This window comes from Crassostrea angulata, chromosome 8 (genome assembly GCF_025612915.1).
Source record: "Crassostrea angulata isolate pt1a10 chromosome 8, ASM2561291v2, whole genome shotgun sequence".
Lineage (NCBI taxonomy): Eukaryota > Metazoa > Mollusca > Bivalvia > Ostreida > Ostreidae > Magallana > Magallana angulata.
Window position 1 is genome coordinate 10,057,841 of NC_069118.1, and position 22,211 is coordinate 10,080,051.

The following is a 22,211-nucleotide window of genomic DNA, read 5'->3' on the forward strand; positions in this document are numbered from 1 at the left end:
TATATTTACCATAACATCAGTTTTTAATATTTGAAATAGGTTAATATAAACTGGCATATGCGTGTCAAAACCTCCAAATGATATCGTTTTTAGAACTTCAATTTTTGCCTTTTCTTTTATAGAGTGAGTCTGAGCTCCATATTTTTGTCATAGTCTATGTAATGTTTAAAAGAAATCAAACCAATTTCAATCAACGGAAACGTGGAGAGATGGCCCACGGTACTTTAAAAATGTCATTTTGTATCGCAACGATTGAACGTTTAAGAAAAATAATACAAGTCCGTAAATTCGTGGTTTAAGTCGCATATAACATTTAACGACGGAGTTTGTTGTGACTGAAATGGCCCAGAGCATCAGACATTAGGTAACATTATAGAGCTAGGGTTTGATACCACCAAAACTTTAGAATTAATTAATCAAAGGTCTTCCGCTTTCAACGACTGAACCCGAGTTCAGTCCCCGACTGCCGTATATTTTGTATTCCTTAATTGTGTTAAGATTTATAATTTTATATTCAAATTGATAGATTTTACTTATTTCCAATATAATTTTATCAAAAATCATAATGATAGCGACTATATAAGTATCATTCAACGATAATTATATGTCTTTTGAAATTCTAATAGAGGGGTTAAAGAAATTTGATGAAGTATTGAGAAATGATAGAAAAGAACATCTATCCTAGAGTCTACTTTATAGTGCACTCAAACGGAAGACCTCTTGTTGTTCGCAACGAGCGTCTAGTTTTGTTTTTCTTATCGTTTGTTAAAATATTCAAAACGTAATAAAGTTAGAAATTGTGCTTTTGTAAACATGTATCTTAAAATTATCAAGTATATTTAGTTGAGAAAAAAAAAGAATTTGTAATTGTAATTTACGACTAAACCAAATAGCCATTTGTGCTACCATGTTCCCTCATATCTGTAACAGAATCCCTATGCATATGTATAATATAATATAGATTCACACTCGTAGACGTGGTATTAAATAGTATGACATTGATCCTTGTAAATGGATTATATTCAGAACTGCTGAATGTCGCTCATTAACAGTATCACGTTGAAAAAGTGTTAAAAGTTCAATTCTTGTTTTCAAACTCAACTGAAAAAGTTAATATGAATCGTTAATAAACTTAAATGTTTTTCATTAAATACATTGCTTTATCTAATAGTGTCTCCTTATAATCACTATCTTTGAAATGGTGGCAAACGACGCCATCTTTACTTGGTTTCCATAATCCATGCTTGCTTAAAGACCGCTTTATTGCCACTCTCCGTCTCAAACAAAGGTCTGGGACAGTCAGTATACACTGGCACACAACAGTGAATTGGCATTTTCACATCTTTGCAATTTTTTGAGCATACACAAGTAGTGATCACGTTTTCTCCAGGCGCATGACGAATAAAATCGTCTATAATGTATTTATCCTTTGAAAGAGTTTCCAATGTTTCTGTACTTCTGTATGCACATAAAATGATGCCTTATTTCGCTGGTACATCGGACACGTGTGTCTTTCATACAAAGTGCATAACGTCTGTATCTTTTCGGCGGCACTACATCCAAAACAGTATATAAATGATAGTTATTTCAAGAAAGATAGTAGCAACGTAACATCGTTTCGTCGGTTTCTACAAAACAGTCCCTTTATAAAATCCATTGCGTCATGGATATTGCCCATCTGGCACAGTGTGGGTTGCGCATGTGCAGTGTTACAACACATACAGGAAAACATTCCACAATTATTGTAATATGCATGTGTGCCTGGATTTCAGTCTGTCTTGTTTCGTATTTTAATGAATATTCCTTACCAGTGCAATGGTTGTCATTTTTGTTCAAAAAGCATTCTACAAGTCTTTTCGTCTTCTGTATATGTTCGGGTGAATGAAATATCGGAGTGCGATGAAGCATAAATAGTACTATAGGCCTTATATAGGGGTGTGTAGCGATGAGCAGAACATAGAAATTGACAACTAATATGGCGGTAGTCCGAGATAAAAGGAAAACAACATATGCTTATTTTTGAATGCATGTCAGCTTTAAATACCATAGCCCTCAGAGAGTCTCATGTTTGCATTTTAAGTAATTGCAGAGGCTCGTAACATAAAGCATGCTAAGATTTTGACTTAAGTAGGGTCATAAGTAGGACTTAGGCGGAATCTTAGGACCTACAAAAGTCCTGCTTAAGTATGTCTTATACTGTAACATAAGGCAAACTTAGCAATGTCTTAGCTAAATTATGCTTATGTCAAAAAGTAAAAACGATTTTTTTTCATTTCTTTTGCCGAATTTGAATGCATTGATAATAAAATCATTGTCTTTTTATGTGACTAGCTTGTTTATTTTTTTATATCATTGATATTAGATGGGGGTTCGGTAGATGTAATTTACGGACACAAAATCCAAGGTGGCATGAGTATTCATACATATGTACATAAAATTTCAAAAAAGTTCAAAGCGATGGATCTAAGGCAATGTATTCAATCTGTTGTTGTTATTTCGTTGTTTTGATGAATATCCACTAGTTTATTCGTTCTCAAAGACTGCCTGTGGCGTAAAATCGAGATGCCGTTAGAACTTGATAGAATAATATAGTGGATTTTTTTTTATCTTTTGTTCTACATCTTATCTCACCAATACGGCAATTCACATACTCTGAGTATAATTTCTTCATTAAGTCGATATACATTGTTATTGTAATGAAATGAGGCAATCGTCGTCTTTAAAATCACTGAGGGTTTTCTGTCTTTAAACGTATTTTTCTGCAATTTCTCAAATTTTGCGAGTTTGCTTATAGCAAGGGGGCGAAGCGAGCTCTACCGGCAAGGCGTGTGTGAATAGAAAATTCGGAGTAGTTGCACATTCATTCAACGGGTTTTTTTGGCGTCAGTAAATCGAACCAGTAATGCATTGTTTTAATCGTCCCAGTAGGTCCCTGTAATCATGGCAATTTTTATTACTCCACACTCTCACGAGAATCAACAAGTTGCTGTCCTTTAAAAAAGGACTACAATACGAGGACTATTTGCATGTGTTTTCAACGAAAACGTGAAAGCTTTAAGATAATCAGAGATTCCACCAACTTTAGCCCTCTGCATTTAACCACTAAATTTGTACATTGTATTAAGTATACTCGTATGTATAGCCCTGACTTTTCATCTCAGAATTTAAAGGATTCATACTTCTAAAATAATTATGATCTATTTATGAATGAAGTGTGCATGTATAGTATCAGGCACTCGGTGCATTCTACTATTTGCGCACACATTACGATTAGCACTACTTTGTTAACTATGCACTGACAGCTTTGTGTAAATTAGAAAATTCATATTTTGATGCATTTTTCTTGAGATTTAAACTTTTATACAGTGACTTATTGATATAATCATACTTAAATGCATAAAAAATTTAATCGGGAAGTCCTCTAGCCTCGCCCACTATAAAAGTAAAGTTAAGTTACATGTGTATTCGGAAAACAACAAAACATTGCAAATTATGCTATTTGATGCATGTTGTAGTTTCGGCATAACATTAACTTATTTAATAATACTGATATTTCATAGCACATGCCAATCATTTCTTTAAAAGGAATACTTTGTTTCCGTACTGTTTACCGACAACTTTACAATTACAGCGCCTTTGAACTTATGTGTGCATATGACACGGAAAAAAAAACCCCATGAAAATTCTAATCCTTCAGCTTTTTTTTTACAGTTCAATGGTTTCTTTATTTTCACTTCCATTTATTACATGCGGGAGGAGCGGGGGATGGGGGGGGGGGGAACTCCATGTTCTTTTAATATGATAAGCAAATATTTTAAGCGTAATTTTAAAAAAATAATATTTTAATAATAATTTTTTTTTTTAATGGAGGGGGCAAATCCATGATAAGTCGATTTTCTTTGTGTAAACTGAAAAAAAAAATTAACATGGGGGGGGGGGAGCTCTACGGTGGGTCAATTTTTATATGTAAGTTTAAGAAAAAAAATGTCTTCTGCAAAAAAGGGGATGAACTGACGTTACAATCACTTTAAAAGAGGAGATCCAGTGCAATGAACATTTATATTAAAATCGTTATAATTATTCAACAACATTGTATCTGAGATTAAACTATTGTTTTACCTATAAATAAATAAATTATAACAAATCTTATCAAATATGAATAATGAAAATTTACTGAAAAATAGGTATGTGTTATTTTATTTTGAAATCAAATTCATTTACGTTGTTAATTTTATTTTTATTGATTCATCATAATTCATTGTTTGGTCACATGCTGTGCTCGCTCCAACGGTTGCACCGTAAAACATATTATTATAGTCACAAGTACTTCTTGTAAACTGACCATTACGTGTTTACAACCTATTCAGCAGCCCAGTTGCATACTATGAGGAAAATGTTCCAGCTCATTAGGACCACTGTTAGACTTTCTATCAATTAAATCAAAACTTTTATATTGGTGAATATTAAGATATTGTTTTTGTTGAAATATGTAATTAATACACTGCATTCAAATGCTGAATTGAAATAATTCACGATAAAACTTCTAAATGTATGAAAACAATACTACAAGACATACTTAAGTCACCTCTACCGGCCGCTTAAGTTTTGGGTAAATTGTCGTAGCTTAGCAACTTCTAGTTACGGACTTAAAGAGGTTCGATCCTCTGATTTTGGGTAGCCATTTTGGGTCACCTCTAGTCTGGAAATTCTGTGTCATATATGAATTCTACTTGTAAATTCCTTTTTTTACAATGCCAAATAAACTATATTGAATAAAATAGTGAAGGAAAAATTCCATATTTAGTGAGTGTAGTAAGGGACTTGTGGCGGAAGGTTTTTAAGAAGAAAATGAACATTTTTCATAACTCAGTTGTTTTAGAGTACCGTAATTTTAGCTTTCTTTTTTTCTGTGCAGACCAAATTTTCAGATAGTTTATGCATTGGGATGTCTTCGTGTTGTTTCAAAAAACATATTTCAACATTTCTATCGACATATATTGGCATGTTTAAGTGATATTTCATAAAAGTAAAGAAAAAATCAACTCCAATTTCCCCCTAAAATTAGCTTATTTCATGCCATATCTCAAAATTTACATTATAAACACATACTTTTGGTTTTAGTTTCTGAATATTTAAGTTTTTTTGACAAGTCTGTCATAATTTGAGAAAAAGTTTGAGACTTTTAAATTATTTAATTGCATGTTGAATCGTTTATGAATAAAAATAGTATTTTTTCAGTGCAAAAAGGTCAAAATATCAATAAGGTTAAGAAATTGCAAACTTTTTCATTATGATAATTTAATTTTATTAATTCTTAATAATGCAAATTTGTATTTGATACCATGGTTCATTTCGATAAAAAATTATAGAGGGAAAAGCGATTTATGTACAATTTGCACTTTCAGTGCAGAAAGGTCATATTAAATACACAGTAGCACCGAAAGGAGCATTTATATTTACCATTATTTTTTACAAAAGATGTAAAATAAAAAAGGACATGTTTTATTTTAGCTCTATAATTAATAAAATGTCAGACTCGTGTTAATAGTTTACAAAACTTACTATAGTACATGTTGATTGTTCAAACCATAAATAAGCCTCGCGAATATATACACCATTTCAACTTGTTGAATAAAGCAAATATAAATTCACACAATATAGATATCCTCTATCTCTGTTCAAACGAGCTATTTACTATAATTTGGAATTTACTATGAATAATTGTTATGCTATTCATTGGCATATCTTTTCCTTATTATTGTAATAATTTCACACTTCTCTCTTCTGAAAAAAAAAATCTGTCCGAAACAAAATTATTGTTCTATTGAAATATAAATGATTATCTTTAATTCATAAGGTATGATCAGAGTGAAAAAGATACCGAACTGCCAGTTAAACAGAAAAGCAATGCTGTTGTGGCAACTCCTGATTTGACAGCAAAACATGGTCTGACATCAACACCAGGACCTAGTCATCAACATAGTGTTCAAATTCCAATAGATGTTTCAGAGATCTCCAACACAGATACAGATAGGTAAGTAGTATGTACTTTATACATATGCAGCAAAAATTCAATATGATTAAAATTAGTGGTTGTGATATGCTACCGCTTTTGAGAGCGAAAGTGTATCAAAACAGCTGATTTTAATCAAATTGAGCAAAAATTAATTCATGTGCAAGTCAGAGACAAAAATTTCTACAATTTCTTAAACCATGTTAATTATATATATATATATATATATATATATATATATATATATATATATATATATATATATATATATATATATATATATATATATTAAATATTTTTTTTTTGGGGGGGGGGGGAGTTGATTTTAATCAACTCTCCTATGCAGTTACTCTGGCAAACCAGAAGTGAAACAGTGTTTGGACCTAAGCACAAATCATCACCGCTGACAAGACTTAGTTCTTGAAATTAATAGAAAAATTTAAAGTGATGTATTGCTGAAGCATTGTTTTTCAGGAAACTTATCAATAAACACTTTGAAAATAGTCAGATTTTATATACCCGGTAATACGAACACATAAGATATATTTTTATAGTCTCATGTATTCCTACGCCAGATTTTAATATAGCCTCGTTCAACCAAACGCTCGGCTGTCTCCATAAATCTCTGAGAAGCAGAAAGGCTCTTTTGCTTGTCAAAGATTAATGGAGACGGCCGAGCGTCTGGTTGAATGGGACTAGAATTCGATATCAATAGTGCTTGGATCCATAAAATTTTTAGAATTGCTTCGATTACTTATAGCGAGCGCAGCTCGCTGGTGCGCAGCGCCGGCGTGAAGCGAGCTCTATCGGCAAGGCGTGTGTGAATAGAAAATTCGGACTAGTTGCACATTCATTCAACGGATTTTTTTGGCGTCAGTAAATTGGACCAGTAATGCATTGTTTTAATCGTCCCAGTAGTTCCCTATAATTATGGTTTCCCATTTCACACTCTCACGAGAACAAGATAAAAGACTGTGTACATGCATATTGTAAATAAACTGCCGACACAACGCAAATTCCATTACATAAGAATAACAGAGTTATCGTCCTTTCGAGTGACGTCACAATGGATTTCTTACACATTGATCCGACAGAATTTTTCGGCGTCAGTAAATTTCGACCCACAATGCAATTCCTCAATGTCGGACGATCTCTCTAGACTGGATACCATCTCGCGAGAATCAAAGTAAAACTTTTGAGAAATAGATAAATTATGTAATTTCAAGAACATAATGCTTTTAAGTAAACAAAACAGTATATTTCGCGGAGTTATTTTTTTTAGGGTGTTTTCAAAGAGACAGACGACACTTGACCGACGTGAACTATGACGTCACAATAAGGGGAAATTACTCTAAGTAGTTATTGTAAATCTGCAGAAATATAAATACCAAAATCTTACAGAGCAAACGAATGGGGACATTTCTTCAAAGATAGGAAAGAGCTGTAACTTGCTCTTATTTGAATGAATGCTCACATTTATTTTATTCACTATATTTACGGTAATTTCCAGGAACGTTTTTTTAAAGGGGGTGTGGCAACATCATTCAAAAATTCTTCGCAAGCAAAAAGAAAAAAATTCTCAAAATCAGGAAAATTCTAATCCGGGTGAAGAATTGGGAGTGCGTAGTATGCCTATAGCTCTTTAGCTGGTCAATAGTGTCTTTATTTTCACTTCCATTTATTACATGCTCCCGGGGGATCCATTTTCCTTCTATGATCAGCAATTTTTTTTTTATAGATTTGTACATTATGTTAAAATCTTTATTATTCAACAACATTTAAATTTATCCGAGATAAATTCTATATATAAATAGATAACAAAATCTTATGAATTATGAATAATGAAAATTTACTGGAAAAAATAGGCATATTTATTTTATTCTGCATTCAAATTCATTTACTTTACGTCGCTACTTTTATTTTTTTTTGTTGTATCATAATTCATATTTTATCACATGCTGCGTTCGCCCCAACGGTCGCACCGTAATACATATTACAAGTTTGAAATCTATCTTTAAATATTACACAAAATGATTCATATGGAGTTTCTCGATATTCTTGTTGTAAAAATCTAAAATTCATATAATAAAAAAGTGGGTAATTCAAATACAGACTAGAAACTAATTGCCATGCAAGATAAGTTGATTTTAAAATAAATGATAATCGACAAAATCAACTCCCATCAGTACTTCAGTACTTTGATTAAATTTTCTTCTTATTTTCAGTGATGGGGCAATATCAGGAATACAGGCATTACCAACAAAAAGGCCTAGAAAGGAAAAATCAAAGCTATCAAGCAGTTTTCTTGATCCATTTGAGTAAGTGTTAGATACCCAATTTCGTTCATTTTATTAGGCTATTAAGCATACTCGATACATTGAATGCATTTTTTTTTAGGTTGTCAATTATAGATATATCTGAATCAGAAAGCCAAAATGAAAGCCACAGGTCTGATGAGGATTATGACCCAAGTTTTAATATCACTATAAGGTACATATACCTTTTGTGCTTTTTTACTTTGTCCTTCTTGTTAACCTCATAAGTACATTAAATATGATATTTTGTTAACTTATACATGTAATTTTTTCCAGACCAAACAATGATGATTTTGATTCTCTAAAGATTTGCAGTGGTGTGAATGATGATGGTTCTGATGATGATGATGATGATGATGATGATGATGATGATGATGATGATATTATGGAAGAGGGGTGTGTGGATCCAGGCCCTGATTTGATTAAAATAACAAGTATCAACCCTGAGAAGTTGACCTCAGATCAACCATTTCTTGTTTATTACCAGTGTTTAATGCAATTGATAGATATATGCATCCAGGGAAAATGTAAGGAATGTGGATCAGATGTAGACCTGACAAAGAACATCATTGGGTCAGCATTACATTTGAAATGGGTGAGCTCATTTATCACAAGTTTTGATGATTAAGTTGAATGCAAATATTTTGTGGATTTTGATAATTACATGTATTGGTTTTATTTGGAGGTTAAATTCAAAATTGTAATTAAAATATATCATGGCCATAATTATTTTCTTTGCATTTTAAAAGGAAGATGAAAATATTATAACATTATTTAGAAGAATTCAATTTGATTTCAGACATGTAGAAAAGGACATGTTATCAAGAAATGGTGCTCGCAGCCGATATTGAATAGGAGGATGCACAGTGGGGATCTGATGTTTGCATCTGCTGTCCTGCTTTCAGGGAACAACTTTCAAAAAATTTCTTTATTTGCAAAGTTTCTGAACTTGCCCGCAATCAGCAGCACAACATTTCACAAGATTCAAAGAACATACCTTATACCATCAATTGATGACTTTTGGTTAGAAAAGCAGGAAGAAACCATCAATCTTTTTCGTGGTCAGGAATTGGTCATTCTTGGTAAATAAACTACTATTATATTATGTGTGTACATATACTTGTACTTCAAGTTAGAATATTTATTTTCAAATCTTTAAAAGTACCAGGTATTATATTTATGTTTGCTGAAAAGGTTTAAGAATATTTCTGCTTTTTGCAGGTGATGGTAGAATGGACAGCCCTGGGCACTCGGCGCAATACTGTTCCTACACATTCATGGAATATACCACAAAGAAGATCCTTTGCATAATTACTATGGATAAAAGAATGACAGACCTAATCAAAGTACTGATAGTACTGAAAAGCGCTAACCAAGCTTTTGTTTGTATACTAGTATAAAAGATATATGTATATAACATTTCAGCTTCTGTATGCGCAATATATTTCCTCATCACTGCGTGGCAGCCCCTGCAATGATGTATGTAAGCCCCGTACAATAAATTCACAATAGCCCGTACTAGCCCGTGCAGTTATCTGCACAAACTCCTGAAACTGGTTCCCTAACCAGTTTAAATGATGTAAACTTCTGCTCATAGGGGGCGGTTATTCCTTGCACCGGAAGTAGTAGTCTAACGACAATAAAGCGCTGAGCTATGCTTAGCGCTTTAAAAAGTACAAACTTAGAGAAATCTTGCTTTGTAAAAGGACTGCAGTTTCTTCTGAACAGGGGTTTGAAAGTTGTTGAAGTTGTAACTGATGCTCACGTACAAGTTGCTTCTATCATGAGTAAGTTTCACTCAAATAATTCTTGTCTATATTAAATTCATTTTTCATAAAAATTGAACTTTTAATTTTTGAATTGATTTAGTTTTAATCAGTGTTCTCTTTATATATTGTTTTTGTTTTCATTTCTCAGAAAAAGATTACCCAAATATTTGCCATTCATTTGACATCTGGCATGGTACTAAAAATTTGGGAAAGAAAATAATGTCAGTAAGTATGATCACCAAAACTAAATAAAAGCATTTCATTCATCTCTATTGATTATTCATGAAGAAAATTGATCTCCTGGTTTTTTTTTTTTTTAGATTGGACAAGAGTCAAATAAAAAAGAATTACTGCCATGGACAAAGGATATCATGAACCATTTTTGGCATGCAGCGCAAGTTAGCGATACATATGAGACGTTCATAGTAAGTTTCTTCTTTACTTGGTCAACTATCCACTGCTACAAGTTTATGTATAAATATATTATTTTTTTTGTCAATATTTTTCAGGGCATATGGTTTGGATTGCTTCACCATGTCACTGATGAGCATGAGTGGATTCTCTCCTACAGTGACAATGGCATAAATGCCTGTCAGCATGGTCCCCTGACTGAGGAAAGAACGAAGGGATGGCTGAAAAAGGATTCCCCTGCTCACATTGCTTTACGCAATGTTGTCATGGATAAGAGACGCTTAAATCAGATACACTACTATTTAAACTGCAGGTAAAACATGTTAAATGTTAAGCATGTTAGATTTACATGTATGTAAATGTATAGTGTTCAAACTTTTATGAATGCAATGTTCAACTTACATGATACATCTTTGTTCTATTTTTCTCTTCTATAGGAGTACTGCTGAGCTTGAAAACTTTCAAAATTTGATTTTGGTGTATGCCTCTAAAAGATACTCGTACGGTCCACCCACGTACAGGGCACGAAATAGACTTGCAGCCTTGGATCACAACGGGCATTTGGAAAGGGAGACAAAGATTAACAAGGATGGAAGTGTTAGGTCTGTATCCAATCATTGGTCTTAGGACATTTGTAATATTTACATAGTACATGTACTGAGAACTCTATATTAACAAGCTCTTTCGACAATTTAGATTAAATACCATAATATATTATAATGTAGTTGAGAATCGTTAAACTATTACAGGTATCAGAGATCCTTCAACAAGAAAAGTGGAATATGGTCCGTCCACGAATTGAAGGAGGATAAAACTTATAATTACATCCAATCTCTGGTTGAAAAGATTGTCCGAAGAAGATTAGATGATGAAGAAGGAATGAGTGGAAATGTTGTTTTGGAAGCAGATGATCCAAGAAGAATATCGAAGACTCTGGCCCGCATTCCTCCTCCCCCAACTGCACAACTTGTGAAGGAGAGGAAGTCACGATTTGAATATCCAGACAAAACATTAGACTATTCATGGGACTCTTGAAGTTATTTTATTATACCCCTGCTCTGAAGGAGAAAGAGGTATACTGTTTTACCTGTGTCCGTCAGTCTGTCCGTCTTTCCTTCCATCTGTGTCCGTAACAAAAATTTCTGTCGCATTTTTCTCAGCAAGTATTTATCACAGATGCTTGAAATTTTAACTTATTGTTTGTTTAGGCATGCCATATGGTGGGATATTTTTTTGTACCAATCGGACGTCAACTTCCTGTTAAATGACAATTTTGTTTATTTTGCATATTCACATTAGAGCGGGGGTATTGATAGTGAGCATTAGCTCACAGATATCTTGTTGTATAATACAATGCATGCTAAAGGACTGGATACAAATTCTTACAAAACAATATTATCATTCTTTGCTGAGTATGTACTTTATATGTCACTTGAAACATAAATGAATCCATGTACATGTATGTTTGAACAAAAGCAGAAATAACAGACTGTTAAATTTTAAAAGATGTTTGAGTTTTAATCTCTAATTGATATACTGTTACACATATTTCATATACAAACATCAGTGCAATGAGATTTTAAAAGTCTGGAGTTGGTAGGGACTGCTATGCTAGTCTGCCATGCACAAACCCTGAATATTGTCCAAAAGGATCAGGAAAAGTATCTCTAATCCTCCACACGCAACAGCTTGGAATCACTCGACGATTCCCAGCACCAAGTCGGCCATGCTGCCAGAGAATGTATTGCCTGTAGGCAGTATGACGGTTACCCTTGTTCCAATCGTTGTCATTTGGAACTGCCAGGACATCTTGCCTATATGTTCTGGCAACATGAAGGATCAACTCATCTAGAACTACAAGGTCAAAATCCTACAAAGCACAATTAAAACTGATCAGCTTGAGAATTTAAATAGGGTACCATGTTATAGACTGCGGTAAATATCAAGGATGATTAAATTTCGAGGCTAAAATTTGACTGAAAAATTAAGTATCTTGTGCACAATACATTACACATGTAGTATTGAGAAGCAAATTACTCGGATCCTGGAGAAGCAGTTCTCTGGCAATTGTCCACAGCATAGCCGTTCTGCTTCGGTTGGCATTTCTCTGCAATTCCTGCAGGAACACCAGTTTGGGCTTCCCTGGTCGGGCGATGGGTGATATCCTTGCTGCACCCTAGTCCTGCTTCCTGCCTCAAGAATATCAAACACTAAAGCTGGATACTTTTTGGTGACATCAAAGAGCAGCTCTCGCACGTTTTCTTCTGGAAGGTTATTAATGCGCTCCTGCAAATGAACCCACAATCATGTCTATGTATGATTCCAATAATTTGGTGATTTACTTACACTAGTGTCATTATTATAAATACCTTGCCTTCAATTCTGTGGATCTTTCTACTCTGGCAGTTGCTGCTATTTCAGCTCTGTTGGGGGTCTGATCTTGTCCACCACGTCCACGACTTCGACGCGTTGTCAACCCTCTACCTCTGGTCATGCGTCCTGCTCTCCTTACTCTTCTTTGACCTCTGCCTCCCTGCCCCCGTACCACTCTATCTACATCACATCTTATATGTTCCTCTTCAGATGTCTGCAACATCCATGCCATTGTTTATTTTAATTTTTATATGATATAGGCCTAATAATCAGTCAACGGGATTACAATATTCTTTTTATGGGATATCAAAACTAAATGTTAGTTATAAAAAAAATTAGGCCTTGTGTCAAGTCAAATCTACAAAAATATACAAGTTGTTTTAATATGCTTCAATTTATCAATTCACTTTTTTCATACAGACTGATACAATATGTATTCAAATATTTCGCCATAACCAATGAGTCAGGTAATGCATAAATGATGCATGTCAAATCACAGGCACCTGAATTTATATCGATCAGTTGCTCAACAATAAGCCCAATATAAATAAAACTCTACCTCATATATATATTTATTTTTATGTATTTATATATTTATAGAGGAGGTACGGTTTTTTTTATGTTTGGCTTATTGAGCGACTGATTGATAAAAATTCAGGAACTTGTGGTCAAATTATCGTATTGTTTTATATTACAGTTTCCCCGTTTTGGGCCCCTTTGAAGGGTGAGAAACACAAGACCCGTTTTCTAAGCAATTAAATTTTATTTACCGCTTCACTGAATGTTTATTGTACATGTATCACATATATTGCCTACTTACATTAAAGATGTTTTTATACAATGTTTCATTCAAAAAACTTTTTAAAACTCACATTTTCGTCATCGGTGTCCATGCTTGCAGACATTCGGTAATCTTCGTTGTCAGCAGCGCGCGCGCGACGAAGCATCTTCGGAACTAACGACGGTAGTTAATTACGTAAACCAGATTGGTTTTATTTACACTTAAAACTATAATATATCAAAATAAGTGTTTTAACCTTAAAATTGTCAATTTTTGTTATTGTTATACGTAAGGAAAAACGAATGTAATGCTTTTGGGCACTAAAAATTGTATTGATTTGAGCTTTAATATCCCTTTAAATATAAACAACTGACTGATCGCGGTGCACTTGTCGATGTGACGTCATACTGTAAATTTTTACGCATATATTTTGTGTAGAGAGAGGCAGATCAAACAATTTTTTTAACATGGAAAAAATGCATTTTATAAATGAACAGAGCATAATCTTAAAACAATTATTATACCATTAAATCCTATCCATTATTCTTGTTTTGATTCGATATGTGATTTTTTTAGAGCGTGTATTATTTCCTTTCTAGAGTGTTTAATGTACAAGTTCGACGTGTTTAACATCGGGAAGGCTATTTAAATCCAATCTTTACAAGGGCAAGGACTAAACAGGTCATTACAATCTTTTGGATATAAATTAAGGGAAGGTTTAATTTATTAAAAAGTGCTGTTGCTTCGATGAGATCTATAGAATTAATTTTATATATACGTAAAATATTAAGCGATGGTCATATAAATTCCAACCGGAGCTTATTTCTTTGATATTTATTCTAATATAAGATGAACTCTATACAATGCAACAGCACTTTTCAGAATCTACCAAAAGAGTAGAATTTCATTATCTTATAATTTACTTTTTTAATTCTAATAAGGGTATGTCCTTGTAATATTGAAATTTGTTTGTGACCTTCATTCGGGAAAATTATAAACACATGTCAAGTGACTGTTAATTCAGGGGACCACACTATAAGTGTAATACAAAGTAGCATTTACAATACTGTTTCATTTAATATCACATTTATATCATCTGAGGATGGAATAACTTTACGTAAATATTTTGTAATAATAGATGCATCGGTTTATGAACGTTTAAATCCGCTGATATTTTCATAGTAAGCCTTAACAGTGCTGCGTTTTTCAAATTTAAGATATTTCTTAACATTATATCATCCTTGCCTTACCCTTTAATCAATTTACAATCAATTTATCGCTTACCCCTCCTCCCTCCCAAAAATGCATTATACTAAAGGATGACTGCACTTAGCACTATATTTTGAGGGTTTTTTGGTCGCTTCTGTTCCGGTTTTTTTTCTTAACCTAATATTGTTTATTTTATAAAAGAGTCTTGTAAATTCCCAACATAAAATAAGATTTTAGACTGTGATACAATAAGCTCATTCTATGTTTTTCTCCTTACATTTTTCGAAAAAAAAGATGATTTTTGATTATCTGCCCTTGTTCGAACATTAGATTGATATCAAAATACATGATCATAAGAGGTGGAACTGACATTATCAGAATGATACTAAAAGTAGACTAGCATGAATAACAATGCCATGTCTAAAAGCTCACTCTTTTAGATCACTCTTTCACCATGGCCCGTATTATTCTATATGGTACACGTAAACTATTTACTATGGTTTCAACAATAAGACCACGCCCAGAAAACTTTAAAACTTTAAAGGGGTATGGTCACAGTTTTGGTCAAAAATTATTTTTCTTATTTTAATTTATACAAATGTTTCAGTAAGGCATTTTTAATAGGCAGCCAATTTGAGTGTCATTCGTAGAGGTATAGGCGATTGACAGAGCTTGCAATTCTTTACTTTATTAACAAAGATTTTGTTTGCATTTTGCATGCTGAAGTGAAAATTCCAGTTTTTAAGACCTAAAATAAATGTGTTACACGTAAGTAACTGTTTATTTATGGTTAAGATGAATAAGAACATAGACAAGTCAGCTTGAAAAAGATTTGTTACTGGTATATTGAATCATATTAATCTTCCTTTGACATAACTTAGACAATGCACAACTACTGTTATAAACAGAGAACAATAGAATAACAGGATCTGACTATGTATGAGGTCAATAGAAAAGTGTGCGTACTCATCATCGTATGGAGATTCAAGAGATCGTGATGACCCCGCCTATGAAAACAAATTCAAACAATATAGTATTGAACGCAATATAACGTAACGTTGCAGTTTGGATGTAGGCCATTTCTGCAATGGAAAAAAAAGTCTTTAAAAAGTTTATTTTCTCGCAAATATTGCATGTCCCCAAGTGTAGTCATTGTTTTAGAAAGAATTGACCATGTAGATATAAAGAAGCGTATAACCTGAATGGCCCAGGAGACCTAAAGTCCTTAAAGAACAAACCAAATGCAATTTAAAAAGATAAATTATTGATTGCTATCGTCTATTAAATTAAATTCTATTTGAGTCAAGCGTTTTTGGACTTGGTTAAAGATTTTTTTTTTTAAAACATACCAGGCTTTAAATTGTTTGGTATCAGACACTTACCACATTGAAAAAACTCAATATACTGTTCAAGTCAATACAACAACTGAATGGGTTCCTGTTTAAAGATCATGTATGCGCAATACATACTACTGATATATGTGTCAGCCGGTAATGACGTTATGAAATTCATGCTGCCATTAAAACACCGGTAAGTTCTGTAATTCCTGTTCAACAAACGAATTTTAAAATGCAAGACTATGTGTAGCTTCTAAACTGTATATGTACGGGAAATTCAGGCTGTAGAGCTTTAGTTTCATTTATGCAAAAAGTCTATTGGTCGATAATCAATAAATGTCACAGTGAACAGCAATAAAAAAGACTAGTAATACCGCTCCTCTGCAAAACGATATTTCATGAAAACCAAATATCTCTCTCTCTCTCTCTCTCTCTCTCTCTCTCTCTCTCTCTCCAATTTCTGCATTATTTCATTCCATGCATTTAACTACACTGTGTTTTGAAAAAAAGGATTTATTTCTATTAACTACAGATTTTCATAGAGAATTGAATGTTTATTAACACATATATAGCTATCTTAGCAGTGAATGTTTCGCAGATTCGTAACAATTGTATTTGGTTTAATTTGTCAAACAAAGCAGAGCAAAATTCGATTGTCCTTAAAACAAACCAAACAATTTTCAACAGAATTAGATGTACATATCTAGCAGAATGTCACTTTTGCGCCAGTTACATGTTTTAGACATAGCCAACTTTAAGATTCCATACATCATTTTTCCATTTAAAGACTACCGGAATCATGAATGAAAAATAAAATCTCAAAAGTTTCTTCTCATTTTTATGTAAATTTCTTTAAATTTTTTGTTTTTAAGTACTTTTATTAATACGAGATATAGTATGCCGCAGAAGCTTTGTTCTCTGATACATCCATATAAAAAAGATCCTAAAATTTATTATTTTACAAGTAGTTTTCAGGCCTAGGCGGCCAGTTAAGTACAAAAGCCTTTTGTTTGCATTTGAGCTTCATTTTGAACTCCATATTTTACCCTGATCTTAAACTCCTTTAAAAATGTAACCTTTGGTAAAAAGTGACCTGCATGCAATGTACAATGCAATGTAATAACAAAAATCAATGCTCGCACGACCGTAAAAGAGCATAAGTAATTATTTTATTTTACATTTTTACTAAATGAACAAATATATATATATGAACATCATTCTCATGTCTTTTTTTTATTGATAGTGTCGGGGGGGGGGGGGGGGGGGGCTTCACAATTTAAGTTTCATTCACACTAAATTTGAGTAAGACAACCTTAGCAGTTTCGAAGAAGAAACACGGAGATGGACAAAACAGGGATCACAGTAGCTTACCTGAGTGACTTACTAGGTACAAGTAACCATATATTGATCATAAAAGTTTAACACTAAGTACAATAAAGTGTTTATTTTTTTTATTTCAGGTTAGTCTTCACACTGTGTTTTGTGATAATTCAATTAGGATTTCTTATATATTTCACTTCGCTTATTGATCCAAACTATGGAAAGGATAGCAGAGTACGTTTCAAAAATGAATATAATACCGAAACTCAAAGACTTAAAAATATACTTCATGGGATGCAGAAACTGTTGACTTTGGTACACAGGAAAGCAAACGTTGGAAACAGCCGGGAGGAGTCTTGTGATATTGAAACAGCTCTATTATTTTTGAAAAACAATAATGTGTCCGAAACAGTGTTCACTAACACATTTGAAGGTATTTATCCACCTCCAGAGGCACTGTACTTTATATTGTATATCCATAAATCAATAAAATTTTTCGTGAAAAAAAAACAGCTCATAGAAATCACCATTTGATTTCTTCTATGCAGGTCTTTAACTATTAATGGTACAGATAACTATTTAATAAGATATCAACATATTTTAAAGCATATCCCCATTACACAAATTATTCAAGAACCAATTTTAAGCTTGTATTTATTTTCAGATGTCACACCTTTAGGGGGTACAGACTGGGGCTTTAGAACACACATACCTTGTTCAAACAAATCCTCAGCGGTTAATGACGCCGGTAAGGAAGTGCCTCGGAGACAGTTTATACCTTCGTGTTTCAATGATTACGTGACATTAGAAGTGAGAGAAAACTTTAATGAGTCTTTGCCATTATTTAAGTTTCCTGATACGTGTCTCAAAAAAATTATAGATAAATTTTGTACCACACCTTTCTTAGTTCCAAATATTATACACTATATATGGTTGGGAAAAGGGATATTTGATTTCATGTATTTTGTAAGCATCTTAAGTGGACATAAAAAACAACGTCCTTGCTTAATATTTCTGTATTACGACACGTTACCCTCGGGTGAATGGTGGAATCTTTTACTCCTGCATGTGCCTAATATCATACCAGTAAATGTGACTCCTCCATCAGAAATATCAAACCAGAAGATCCTGTATGTACAGCACAAGTCGGACATACTTAGGCTTCAAATTCTCACAGGTATAATTGTATGACTTTATCACGTGATGTTGTTCCAAGAACTTTTTATGTTTTAAGAATTTATGACATTGGTCATCCACAGTACCTGTACACTGGAATATTCCATCTTTCAAATAATCACTAATGCATGTAAGTAAAACATCCACTTTATATAAGTAAACGGGTTTTCTATGTATTTCAGGAAGGCAATATTATTTTCTTGGGTACGCGTGGAAATAAAACATAAATTTAAATGGATAAACCGGGCTTTCTAAAATTTGAACATATTTGTTGACATTCGAAGACGTTTTATAGTATTCCTGGATTGACAAGTGCCACAAAAGTAGTGAGCGCAAGAAACAATGGTTTTTTTTCAACAAATGATATACAGGATACAGAGTTATTATCGCCGCGTGTAGTGTTTGCCCTTCTACACTTGCAAACAATTTCGTCCCATCTTTAATTTACCCAGGCACACTGGTGTTTAAAAAAAAGAGATAATTTGAGACAACGAGTGCGAAAGGAGTGAACATCAAACGTGGGCGAGTAATTAACTGTCGGGTTTAACTCTGAAAACATTGACCAAAAATTATGCTTTGTACAGAATTAATTTTTTTTAAATCCATCAAACTTTAAATAGAAAAAACTGCTAGATTCATTTATCAATGAGTTATAATACAACATTTCCATGGTATGAATACATGTATTATCAACCCAGAAGTCAGGACCATCATTAATTTTTTTATGAAAAGAAAATTTCAAACTTATACTTTTGTTGAACAGTTGTTCTTTAAAAAATTGGTATCCAAAATAAAATTCATTTTAGATCTAAGAAAGAACATGGTCATTTGCGTTTTTAGGTTTTGCATAACCGTTAACACTTTATGCAAACATTTATATAACATAAAAAGTACAAGCTATCACTTCAGAATTGTTTTTCAGAGTATGGAGGGATTTATCTTGATACCGACCAACTGCTGCTTACATCCTTAGACAAGTTCCGGAACAGAGAGTGCACCATGGGAATGGCGGCGGACGGTTATCTTGGAAGTGCGGTGATTATCGCTCGTAAAAACTCGGCATTTATCAAAAAATGGATGGACAGCTACTCTGCTTACAAGCCAAACGCATGGGGAGAAAACTCGGTAATAAATGCAACCAAACTGGCCAAACAGAACCCGGATCTCATTCATACAGAAAAACATTACTGTTCATTTTATCCACATCCTAACTATCTATCTAGGCAAAATTACAAATGGTCACATAGCTATGGACTCCATATATACAAGCCAGGACGTGTGGAACAGTTGAAACAGTTAAACTTCTCCAGCATAAGAAAACTGAACAATACGCTTGGGGCTGCTTTCCGGTTCGTTCTATTTGATAATAAAGAACTATGTTTGTAATTTTCAATTTATAATTTTCAAACTTTCAAAGCACACATATACAACTTTTTATTACTATTCAAAAGTGTTTTGTTAGAGCACAATCTATGTGATTTTAAGTGTACCGATATAATTTATATGAAAATTAAACACGATTAAATGTTACAAATACTAAATAAAATATCATCCTTTTTTTTATAACAATACAATTGTTTTGATAAAATTCATTTGACAGATGGATTTTTGTAATTCAATAAACAACTTTTAAGTATGTAATTTGTTTTCATTGGTATTTTTTTTTTATCTTGAGTCAATCTTGAGAGGCTAAACGAGTAGTTTTTATGTTGGAAAATTGATTTTAAGTGTACTTAAAATGCTTTATATATATATTGATTTTTCAATTTTGCCTTACGAGTTATCGTACTTTTTAATAAATATTATCAAGAAGTAGAGAATGCTCCAAGTGGCCACGTAATGTTGGTGTCATCGATGAAATTAAACGCGGGAATTCTAGCGCTGATTCACTTTCTTTCAGGACGCTGCACGGGTAACACCTTTGAATACTGATTCTGTTCCTTCGGACCATTTCCTTAAAAATCCACCACCTTCCCTCCACCTTTTCAGTGTTAGATTTTTTATATTATTTTCTTTATTTTTCTTCTTTTTCATGCATGTATTTTTTGTAGGTGTACAAAGCGTTTTCAGACCACAAGGAATTTGTTTGACGATATTACGTAACCAATTTTCGATTTCAGTTTCTCAATACCGTCAATTAATAAAATTCATATTCGTATATGATTATTAATTACTATTCGGAAATTAATTATAATTACATCATATTAAGATTTTAAGATCAAATGCAGAATTGTGACATAATTCAATTAAATTTCAATTGTAGTATTACGTAATATTATTTTACATAATTTTACACAATGTGTTACAATTAAAGTCACGCTGATGGCAAAAAGCAACATATACAATGTCTTGTTTTAGTTATATATTATGTATCGAAAGATGGAGGTGATGGTCATACGTCAAGTAAACTACATAAGCTATCGCCCCTTCATAGGGAAATCAATTATTATCAATAAAGAGACAATCATAACACGGAGTGCATAGTTCGTAGTTGTAACGTTATTCAGACATCATATAGTGTTCCGACACTAAACGTGTAATCACTGCTCGTTGGTTGAAATTCAGAGTCCAATAACTAGTCAAAATTTAGTCGTAATTAAAAACGAGGTCTACATTACATGTACAGCATTACCTCAAAAACAAATATAATTGATACAGAAAATGAACGAAAGCCATGTAATGAATTGATTCAACATCACCCAAAGCAAGCGAGGGTCTGAAGTTTAACTAAGACGGATCGGAGTGGGCTTGATATACAAATAGTATCAAGGGTTTAACTGACTGATGATCGACGAACAAATGAACGTAATAGTATAACGATTTAATTTTAATTATAATATTAACTTACCCCTATAAAAACTTAATTCTCATCCTCCTCATTACATTTTCAAGGGTGTGAACCTTGTATAAAAGGTGACGTTCACTTTCACAAAGATAATAAGATTAATCGCCTCTCTCTCTCTCTCTCTCTCTCTCTCTCTCTCTCTCTCTATCCTTCCTTGAAAGATAAAACTCTGCGCCATCCAGTCGCCTTTAAAGTCAAGATGTATTAAATGAAAGGTGCCTACAGGTTTATGAAACTCAAGATATAAGTTTTTTTAATAATGCTTCATAACAATATTTTTGTTTCATAGGGTTTAAAACAACCATTTTCTATGAAATATGAAGGATAAAAGTAACAAATCTCGCAGTTTTGTTCATTTTTGACTAACGAAATATACCTAGAATGTCTGCAGTCTCTCCAAAAATGGCAATATACAAGCTCTTGACCTCCTCTTTAAAATGATGTCAAATTAAATATAGGTACCGGGATTACTTTTCCCATGATTAAACATACATGTAGAATGTCAAAATATTGTTTAATTTTCTACATAATTCCTTTAAAGCCGTAAAATACGGGAAAAGATTCATCAAATCAATTATGACGTCGATCATAATGGTTCTATCACCAAAAAGACAGTCTGGAATCATTTACTAGATCTTGACCTTAAGTTATATTTCAGTTGC

At 32.9% G+C, this 22,211-nt stretch overlaps 3 protein-coding genes across 3 annotated transcripts; 2 read left to right on the forward strand and 1 right to left on the reverse strand.

Moving 5' to 3' along the window:
• The first annotated feature begins 5,722 nt into the window (after positions 1-5,722).
• Positions 5,723-11,871, forward strand: LOC128160065 (uncharacterized). The gene is made up of 12 exons (XM_052823332.1): positions 5,723-6,034; positions 8,239-8,331; positions 8,411-8,503; positions 8,605-8,923; positions 9,128-9,410; positions 9,550-9,664; positions 9,994-10,115; positions 10,246-10,322; positions 10,418-10,522; positions 10,607-10,821; positions 10,946-11,110; positions 11,258-11,871. Exons 4-12 carry the CDS (start codon positions 8,714-8,716, stop codon positions 11,541-11,543), a joined length of 1,578 nt encoding a protein of 525 aa, XP_052679292.1. The 5' UTR covers positions 5,723-6,034; positions 8,239-8,331; positions 8,411-8,503; positions 8,605-8,713; the 3' UTR covers positions 11,544-11,871.
• A 157-nt stretch (positions 11,872-12,028) lies between these two features.
• LOC128160577 (uncharacterized) lies at positions 12,029-13,828 on the reverse strand. The gene is made up of 4 exons (XM_052823911.1): positions 13,754-13,828; positions 12,883-13,095; positions 12,546-12,794; positions 12,029-12,378 (listed from the first exon to the last, which is right to left on the reverse strand). Exons 1-4 carry the CDS (start codon positions 13,826-13,828, stop codon positions 12,115-12,117), a joined length of 801 nt encoding a protein of 266 aa, XP_052679871.1. The 3' UTR covers positions 12,029-12,114.
• Positions 13,829-16,277: 2,449 nt separating this feature from the next.
• LOC128160560 (uncharacterized) lies at positions 16,278-20,252 on the forward strand. The gene is made up of 4 exons (XM_052823898.1): positions 16,278-16,401; positions 17,669-17,961; positions 18,193-18,705; positions 19,627-20,252. Exons 1-4 carry the CDS (start codon positions 16,301-16,303, stop codon positions 20,088-20,090), a joined length of 1,371 nt encoding a protein of 456 aa, XP_052679858.1. The 5' UTR covers positions 16,278-16,300; the 3' UTR covers positions 20,091-20,252.
• Positions 20,253-22,211: the final 1,959 nt, after the last annotated feature.